General features: G+C 44.5%; 1 protein-coding gene across 1 annotated transcript in view; it reads right to left on the bottom strand.

Moving 5' to 3' along the window:
• Positions 1–948: 948 nt before the first annotated feature.
• Positions 949–10,618, bottom strand: part of mctp1b (multiple C2 domains, transmembrane 1b) — a gene marked incomplete at both ends in the record, with an annotated part of 43,873 nt that continues 34,203 nt past the window's right edge. The window contains 5 exons of the mRNA XM_080847240.1: positions 949–1,020; positions 1,179–1,276; positions 2,422–2,531; positions 4,305–4,414; positions 10,071–10,127. Coding sequence (XP_080703366.1) covers positions 949–1,020; positions 1,179–1,276; positions 2,422–2,531; positions 4,305–4,414; positions 10,071–10,127 — 447 coding nt within the window. The remainder of the gene's footprint in view (positions 1,021–1,178; positions 1,277–2,421; positions 2,532–4,304; positions 4,415–10,070; positions 10,128–10,618) is intronic.

Here is a 10,618-nt window from a genome sequence, read left to right as displayed (position 1 = left end):
TTAGACTGGAATAAATAAACAAACAAACTGCTAAATGGGTGAAGCCATCACATCTTTTGTGCCATTTTCCATAGGGGCAGTCTGTCCATATGTCATCTGAAGTAACGTCATTGGACAGTCTGTCCATATGTCATCTGAAGTAACGTCATTGGACAGTCTGTCCATATGTCATCTGGAGTAACGTCATTGGACAGTCTGTCCATATGTCATCTGAAGTAACGTCATTGGACAGTCTGTCCATATGTGATCTGAAGTAACGTCATTGGACAGTCTGTCCATATGTGATCTGAAGTAACGCCATTGGACAGTCTGTCCATATGTCATCTGAAGTAACGCCATTGGACAGTCTGTCCATATGTCATCTGAAGTAACGCCATTGGACAGTCTGTCCATATGTCATTTGAAGTAACGCCATTGCATTTACATGTGGAGCGGACCATGTGCAAAGCCCAACAAGAAAAGCTCAGCAGGGAGAACTGAATCAAATAACATTTAAATAATCATTAGGTACTTCATTAGGTGCTGCATTTCATGGTAAACAATAACTGGCAACTGCAACTGATTAAAATGGACGGACCTTGGCATTCATAATAGCTGCAACACACTCTTCTCTTATGTCGTGAGTGAGATGTACAGAAAATCTTCATCGATGTAACATCTGGTGTAATATAAAAAAAGATTACAAAGTTATGATGGCCTGAATGTGTGTATTCGTTTTACAGATGGCAGTGTGCTCACTCAAGAAGAGAGGACATATGAGGGTTGTACCAAAAGCTGCTGAGGCATTCCTGCAGACTGGTACAAAGCCTGGGCTGCTACAATATCACTTTTTACAGTGTGTACAATTGTACAAATACAAGTGTCTTTACAGCATTCAAAAATAAATTTACATGAGCTGTGCTTTATGTTTTTGAATAAATAAAAAAGTATTTTTTTCGCAGAGGGTCTCTAGCCTGGGTTGTTCCGCTTTCGTTTGCTGGGGCTTTGTCCTGGGTCCAGTTTCAGCTCTCGATACTGAATCTGTCGAAACAGAGAACAGAAAATAACAGTGAGCTAGCTACCTGCGAGAGCCGCCTGTCAGTTTATCCCAGGCAGCAGGGGATGTCAGCGGATTCGTAAGGCAATGTCAAATCTCAACAGGTGTAAACAAATTAGAGTAGAGGTCAAAAGTCACGCACCACTTGCACGTCGGAGGGCACTCGGGACAGGAAGTCCAACAGCTCGTTGTTGTCAATCATGTAGGGGTCGCGCAGCTTGCGCGTAAACTTGCTGACACCTATGAGGAAAACACAGGCGTGGTTACACCCCTCCACACTGATGGGAGCACCGCTGGAGGTGCTGCCTCCATGTTTACACAGTAACAGGGCAGGAGGAGGCCAACATAACAACAACAACAACAACAACAACAACAACAACAACAACAATACAAAAGCACTAACAACAGTTTCTGCTTCCTGCATGAGATCTGTATCCTCTACAGGTTGTGTGATGCTGTTGCTATTGACATCTCCAATGAGAGGCTCCAGATAGGGAACCAGATGACTGATGTTGAACACACTAAACATCCCTTAACACTTTACCTACACAGGCAGTCACAGTTAGCTGGACTGCAGTTACTGTGTATTTGTGGCGTAGTCATATTTGACATTATGTGTACTAATGTGTACTGCAGTAATGTTTTGTGAAAAGTTTAAATGTTTATTATAATGTAATAACATTAAGAGTGATGTAGTAATGTTAAGGTTACTGTATATTTACTGTGTTCTAGCATTGTTTATTGAATTGTAACTTGATAACATTATTTATTGTAGTAATGTAGAAAGTTTGTAGTAATCTGTAATATAGTTATACTTGCAGTTAAGCAGTAATGACCAGTGTACGTTAGTAGTACAGTTGTATGGTTATGTTTAGTCTAGTGTAGAATTGAAATTCTACAGTAATGTAAGTGTAGTGTAATCCTGTGTTAGATGAGAGATGTGCTGTGTGTGTGTGTGTGTGTGTGTGTGTGTGTGTGACACAGTGAGATGTGGTATGTCTGTGAGACAGTAAGATGTGGTGTGTGTGAGACACAGTGAGATGTGCTGTGTGTGTGTGTGTGTGAGGCAGTGAGACGTGCTGCGTGTGTGTGTGTGTGTGTGTGTGTGTTTGTGTGTGTGTGTGTGTGTGTGTGTGTGTGTGTGTGTGTGTGAGACTGTGACACGTGCTGTGTGTGAGAGAGACAGTGAGTGGTGGTGTATGTGTGTGACGTATTGAGATGTGGTATGTGTGTGAGACAGTGAGACGTGCTGTGTGTGTGTGAGACACTGAGACATGCTGTGTGTGTGTGTGTGAGACAGTGAGACGTGCTGTGTGTGTGTGTGTGTGAGAGACAGTGACACGTGCTGTGTCTGAGAGAGAGATGTGGTGCTGATGGAGACTCACCCCAGACCAGCACCACGTATCTGAGGGGGATGAAGTAGATGACGAGGGTGGCCACAGACAGAGAGGCGATGGCCAGCCAGCTGAGGAAAGGCACCGTCCAGTTGAAGGTGCTGTAGAGAGGGAGAGAGAGAGAGGTGGATGGGAGGGATAGACTCTGTGCGTACGTGTGGAGGGGGAGTGTGTGTGTGTGTGTGTGTGGGGGGAGGGGGGTCAATTTCACTCTGTGAATGCTGATGTTGGTTTTGTCTTGTAAAGATATCAGACTACAGGTTCATGGCGAGTGCTCTGTCTTTGGTAGCCTTGGATCGTGGATGTGCATGATCTACAGATTGATACCCTGGGGAAAGGGGAGAGCCAAAGAGCTAGCATGCCATTGTGCTGTGTTAGCCATGTTACCTTTATCTTTCATGCCATTGTGCTGTGTTAGCCATGTTACCTTTATCTTTCATGCCATTGTGCTGTGTTAGCCATGTTACCTTTATCTTTCATGCCATTGGGTTGTGTTAGCCACGTTACCTTTATCTTTCATGCCATTGTGCTGTGTAAGCCATGTTACCTTTGTCTTTCATGTGTATTTCACAGACACTCCATTTTTGATCTTGTTATGATCTTGTTATGATTACTTCATCTCATTGCTAATCCAAATGAAGCATTGTGTGTGTGTGAATGTGTGTGTGTGTGTGTGTGTGAATGTGTGTGTGTTTGTGTGTGTGTGTGTGTGTTTGTGTGAGTGTGCGTGTGTGTGCGTGCATGCGTGTGTGTGGGTATGTGTGCATATGTGTGCATGTGTGTATGTGAGTGTGTGTGAGTGTGTTTGTGCGTGTGTGCTTGTGTGCATGTGTGCGTGTGTGCGTGTGTGTGTGTGTGTGTGTGTGTTTGTGTGTGTATGTGTGTGTGTGTGTTTGTGTGGAGGGAGGGAGGTAAAGGAGAGGGGGCACCAGTTCAGGAGTGTGAGGCGTAAATTGTGTTAAAAAGCTTTCTTAATCTCTCTTGTGGGAGAGACACACACACACACAGGGTCTGTTGGCACACACACCCTACGGGAGAACTCCCCTCCCCCTTTTCGCTATCCAGCCCACCCCCAGTTTAGGAAACCACAAACAGCAGTATGAGTGTGAGAATGAAAGAGAGAGTGTTTGTGTGCGTGCTGTGTGTGCGTGTGTGGGTGTGGGCGGGTGAGTGGATGTTTGATTTTGTTAACCTAAACCGAAATTTGCCTGAAAGTTTTCAGATAGGGAAAAACTGCTTTTACATCAATAACAGCAGTCCACATTAAATCAACATCTGGATTTTAGGTTGATTTAAAATGCATATTAAAAATGAATATTTAAACAGTGTAGTAACAATAATCAGTGTGCAGATAAGCAGGTATACAAATACATTTCCCAGTGGTGGCTACTAGCCCTATGGTTGGTTTACACACACACACACACACACACACACACACACACACACACACACACACACACACACACACACACACAGACACACACACACACACACACACACACACTAAAATAGCATTAATAAGAAAAATACAGGCAAACTAAACAACCCACTTCGCCCTCCTGTGGACCACAACAAAGAACATAACACACAGAGTGACTTTGCAGCCGAGAATTTCTGTCTCTCTGGGTGAATATAGTCGGTTGTTAATGCTGATAAATATGTCAAATAAAATCAAACTTTCTACAAACTAAACGTTGTAAAATGTATTAAATATTGACATTGTAACCTTTGACCAAGCATTTTACCAAGCATTTTACCACATAATTTGGTGGAATGATTTTGTTTTCTGCATGTGTTTTTATACATGTACCGGTATGTGTGTTTTTCTTATCTGAGTTTTGGTTGTTTATTTTCATGTCTAGAGGATGACTTACTTTTTTATCCTTTCCCCATAGGAGGCCACCTCATCCAGAGCATTCTGGACACTCACACACACGTCCTGGATAGCATACAGCTTGTCTATGAAGCCTTTCTTTTCTGAGTCCTGCAACACAAACACACACACACACACACACACACACACACACACACAAACACGCCCACACACAGACACACGTAGGTTTAGCTACCATGGAGTTCCAATTCAGGGCTGAGAACTGGGTTGAAGAATGAAGCCAACTTTGGACAGCTCTGCTCAGCTAAAACGACGTTGTGAGGACAGGCACACTGTCTTATCTCTCTTAACTAAGTGTCACATCCCAATCACTAGTTTAAGTGACAGCCTTGGCATTAGTAAAGAGTGATAGGAAAACAATGTGGAAGCAAAGATGTGACAAAGGCACAGACACAGATAATTACCAAAACAGTGGACAGGACAGATGACTGCAAAAGCCTTAAAGCGTTAATCTGGTTTTATGTTTTCATTTTACATTGGTGGTTTCTAACAAGCATGCTACCCTGCAGAAGCGTGAGCTGACTGTTTGAGCGTGTGTGCTCGGAAGCTATGCCTGATCAGAACCAGATCAGAGCCAGATCAGAACCCAGTTAGGGCCGAATCAGAACCCGATCTGCCCTGGAGTCGGTTGCCATTAAGGTTATGGTGCAACACACACAGGGAGGACTGCACTCAGGGTGACGACACCAAACTTCCTGAACACACTGCTAATTACGGCTCAGATTCGGCCCTCGTCTGGCTCAGAACGGTCTCAGATCTGCTTGTGAGTCTCGTGAGCTGCTCTGTGTGGTGAAGCAGGGTTCAATCTGTAGGCGAAGCCAGCAAGCTTTCAGCAAAGCCAGCGCTGCATAGACTCAGCCTGAGGGTGGTGGTGTGTGTGTGTGGGGGGGGGGGGGGGGGGCCAGAGTGTTGTGAAATATCCCTACTTCAGCCTCTTTTTCGCCCCTCTATGGTTTCAGATCAAGATGTCTTTACATCTTGCAGCCAGCATCAGACTTGTTCGGCAGAGCTTAAGGCTCTCTCGTGGAGAGTGTGTATTGTACTTAGCGCTTAAAAGACAAAGTGTTCAAAACACCGCTAATACTCAAAAAATGAAGTATTCAAGCACTTCTAATATTAGGCTTAGAGCACTTTGCACTTAGCACCACTCCAGCATTCTCCAAAAAACGCCTCTAAATGTCCTTCATCTCAGGCGATATCTAATTGAAGAGCGAAGGGAAAAAAATATCTAATTGAACACTAGTCTAAAAAAAAATAAAGAAATGGACGGGCCAAATACCTTTGAGTGGGGGAGGGGCTCTTTTGTATGTGAGGCTGCTAGGGGGGGGGGGGTTAGGTTCTGCAGCTAGGCGTACACAATGGCTCTACCATTCCCACCTCCCGAAGCGGGCCTCATTAATATGGATGGGAGGACCTCTCGCACTCTCGTCGGCCTATTCTTAAGCACACACTCAGCCTGTCAATCACCACGGAGGGCACGGCTGCTCTCTGCGTGCGTTCACCAGTGAAACAAAAAAATGATGAAATAATATTTACGACAGCGGCCCACCAGAGCAGTGGGGGTTGGGGCGGGAGGGGGGATTCGTTTTTGATAGACTGTAGCTGGAATAGAAAACACACCCTGCCACCCCCACCCCCTGCCCCCTCCCCTCCTCGAAAAAAAACAGAAACTCCATATGTGGCGTGAGTGAGACGTTCAATCTTTTTTAGCACTCGCTGAAAGCACCTGAAGAAAGTCAGTTTTTAACCGAAAGAGCCAGACGCCATCAAATCATGAAAATTTCAGGGATCAGATTCCAGACGAGAATCAATAAACCCCTTAGCTCCTGGTGGTCGTCCGGGTCTTCCTCCTCCTCCTTCTCCTCCTCTTCCTCAACCTGAGCTGCACTGCTGCAGAGGTATGCTTTCCATTATCCTCTACTCACGCATATGAATGACCCTGGACCTGTCACCTACTGTATGGGTGACACACAGTCTGAGTGAAGCACAGCCCTGTAATTCCATTCACACTCATATGGCAGATGGTTTCATCTTGAGCAACTTGCAAGTGAGGTACAGTGCAAACACACGGCTTAATCAAGGAGAACAGCCAGAGAAGAAAGAACAGAAACTCTTTTATCCTCCTCTGATGGGATTCCCACAGCAGATGACCATTCACGTGGAAAGATCTCGCCTCCTGAGCAGGTTTGCAAACACTTCACACAATCTTTTAAAGCAAGCTTACCCGCAACACCTTATGCACTTCAATTACAGACTACATTATTTTACAATTACAATAACATTACATACATACATACAAAATGGTGGACACCATACAACATGGTGGTTTTGCCTCCACAGTAGACCCTTCCCCGGTCCAGTTCACTTTCCAGGGATGCTGTCTACTGAGCTGCCTTGTAAACACCCTCCAGACCCTCTCGGCTGCGGACTGAGCAGCGTAAAGCAACACAAGCAACACACACACATACACACACACACACAAACATACACACACACTACCACTTACCGCTATGATCATCGGAATCCAATCAAAATGCCAGGAGGCTAACATCCCATTAAATGTCTGCCTTGCTTCATCTGAGAAGTCCAACTTCAATATCATAAAGGTTGGAAAAAAATCAACATTGTCTTTATAGAGAAAGGTGTGTGTGTTTCTGTGTGTGTGTGTGTGTTTGACCAGGGCTGTAGTGGAGGGTAAACGCACGTAAACGCAGTTTACGCACCTCTGGAATTTTGGAAATAGCGTTTACGCACCTATTAATAGCGTTTACGCACCTATCAATAGCGTTTACGCATCTCAAAGTAGCGTTTACGCATCTCAAAGTGGCGTTTACGCATCTCAAAGTTCTCTGCGCCTAGTATTCTGCCGTTGTAATAATCCAAAATAAATTTGGTTTCATTTTAAATCACCTTAGACTAAATTTCATATTGTTGAACATATGAACGCTGTATTCTGAATAATTTTGATCTGCACTGCATTATGGTCTGTGACCCTCCAATCAGTGCCTTGCGGCTGCGGTAACACCAATAAAGATCCAGCAAGTATGTAAACACATACACGTTGTGGATAAGCCTTTTCGAAATTGATTCATTAGCCATGGATATCAGGCGGTTTTTGAAAAGACCATTGAGTGCTTTCACTCACACAGATACCTCAAAAGGCCTCAAGATCAAAGTAAGACTGAAAAAGATCAATTCACATTTTTTTAACGTTGCTTTGGTTCGCACAACATCGCATTAAGACAGGGACACACGGTTTTCAAATACGATGATGTCGGTAACAAGGCAGTCTTCCCGGTTCAATCTAAATACGCCTAATAAAACGTAAATTCTGTCAGCAATTGAAGACGCATGAGTAATTATCCTCACGCATATCACGCTAATTCATTGAAAATTGTAGACAGATTCTTTGCAAGCCAGTTAAACATAGCTAAGTGAAATGTTTTAGCTTAGCTATAGAATCTTCCATTTTCGCAGTCATGGTCAAATATAAGTGTTGAAGAAGAGCCTACATGAGTGTTCAATCCAACACAGTATATGAAGTCCTGGGTGGTGAAGCACAGGAGAGGCATGAACCCCAGAACACGCCCATTCTCCAATGGTTAAAGAACAGGGGAAGTGTTTAATTGCAGCATGGTTTCTTTTTATATTATACTTTTCAGCTGTAACACCCTGGGCCTGTTTCCAGAGGCCTTCATTTTTTATATAGGTCCTATAGAGGTTCTTTCTTTTGTCTCCCCCACCAACCCTTCGTTTTTGTGATGCCTACACCTACTTTTCTTAACTGTTTTCTTGACATTTTATCACCTACAAACTCCAAACACATCTATTCACTGTCATTGATTTAATATGACTTTAACTGATAACATAATGGAATATAGCCAGGTCAGCCAAACAGAGTTGCAACGCTTTGTGTTGCGTTGCTTCGCACCGTGTTTCATCGGGTCGAGGACTGTCTGATCTCAAAATTCATAGTTTACCCACCTCTAATTTTACCACTACAGCACTGCGTGTGACTATGTGACATTATTCAGAGGAGCTTTTTATGGAACGTTTTTAAACTGGAACTTTCCCTTTTAAGAAAGTTGGTCAGCTCCAAGGAACTCTCTCTCTCACAGACACACACACACACACACACACACACACACACACACACACACACACACACACACACACACACACACACACACACACACACACACACACACACACACACACAGTGGAGAGCTGGTGGTGTCAGGTCCTTGACAGCGCATTTAGGTCTGAGCCTGCTACACCTGTAGTTAATGGGAGCCTCAGTCAGCCTGCAGCGGTAGGACATGTTCCCTACGCAGCAATAACAGCACATGAAGACCCCATATAAAGACACCAAATAAAGACACACCATAAAGACACCACAGTCAGGTCAACACATGTGTCTGAGAAACTGGCCAACCAGAGACCTAATTTGCAGAGCGGAGTGGAAGGACACACACGCACGCACACACACACAAACACACACACACACACATACACACACACAGACACACACACGCACACACACACACATACGCACACACACACACACACACACACATGCACACACAGATGCACACACACACTTGCGCACACACACGTGCGCACACATGCCCTAGTATGTATACACATGCACATGCACATTCACACACACACACACACACAATCACACAGGGTTTCCTCCATAACTTACGCCGGCCGGGTTCAACCATTGACTCGTCCCCGTAAATTAGCCAGGCCAATTTATGGAGGGTAAGAGAACGCTATCCACCCTCCGCCCTTGAGACCAGGGCAGTTTTCACCACCAGCCGGGAGTGGGTTAAGTGCTAACACATGTCCCAGAACTTAGCCGCAGCCTAAGAGGGGGTCCACAGCCAATGGAAAACAGGTGCTGGGATCGTTTGTGCCGAAACGGCCCTTTTGGCCCGCGGGGGCAAAGGTGAGGGTACTAATGGCTGCCTGATGCGGAGCGAGAGGTGGGGGTTGGGAGAGACTGGGTGCCAACAGCTGGGGTTAAAACATCTGGAGGAGTTTGAGTCAGTACTCAGGTGCCGATAAAAAAAAGCACTAACACATATCATCGTAGCCTCTGTGTTTGCTTTGAAAAACCTCTCAGGTGTCTCTCTCCTCCGCTAACCCTGGTGCCTTTGGAGTAACAAGAGAGGGCGGCAAGGAGAAGTCACTCAACTCATCCGACAGGGAGAAGAGAAGGCCTTGCAGTTAGTGCATCCTAAATACACATACTACACTGACAGTGTCACGGCATCCTAAATACACATACTACATTGACAGTGCCAGGGCATCCTAAATACACATACTACACTGACAGTGTCCGGGCATCCTAAATACACATACTACACTGACAGTGTCCGGGCATCCTAAATACACATACTACACTGACAGTGTCACGTGGAAGTAAACAAGCAAAAGAAGAACCACTTCTCAAACTTCTGAATTCTGATATGTCATTGGTACACTATATTTTATTGACAGAGCAGAGAGCATATGTCCTGTTTGACTACAACAAACTGTACGTACATTGGGCTTTTTCGACTGAGGACGCCACAACAGAAGCACAGTTCTGGAGTTCTGGTTGACAACTGTAAGTTTCACTGTCCAATCAGAATGTAAGAAATGTGCAGTTGAGCTTGACTTTCAGATGTAGAATAGGGTGTAGGGCTAGGCCGGACATGGGGATCATTCAGAGGGCTCTGTGGTGCTCTGACCTCACCTTGTCATCTCTATCGTACTCCTCATCGTCGTCCTGCAGGAAGTCCTCAACAGCTTCCTGTTGGAAAAAAACAAGAGGGAATGAATATTGGGAGATACAAACTAGCCTTCTACTCTTCTTGTCAAGCATTAAGTGAATACATGTGCATACATAAATATATACATATATAAATACATATATAAAATAAATGTATAAATACATACATACATACATACATACATACATACATACATGGACACATACAGTACAAATATTCATAAAAGTGAGAAAAAAAAGGCAGCATGGAAGACAGATAGAGAGCCAAGCTTAGATATAGAGAGAGAGAGAGAGAGAGAGAGAGAGAGAGAGGGAGACTGGGACTCTAAGCTACACTGGAGTCCCACTGAGTAGCCACTTGGCAAAGCTCACAACCCAGGGAGAGAAGCTGAAGTTGATTAATAGATCAACTCAGACTCACATTTAAACCATGCTGCCCTACTGAATACAGAAGAACAATATACAAAAAAAAGAACTGCCATAGCTGTGCTGCTGGTCAATTATATCGTAAT

This window comes from Sprattus sprattus, assembly GCF_963457725.1.
Source record: "Sprattus sprattus genome assembly, chromosome: 11".
In the NCBI taxonomy this organism is placed as follows: domain Eukaryota; kingdom Metazoa; phylum Chordata; class Actinopteri; order Clupeiformes; family Clupeidae; genus Sprattus; species Sprattus sprattus.
This window is presented reverse-complemented; position numbering and strand designations above follow the sequence as displayed.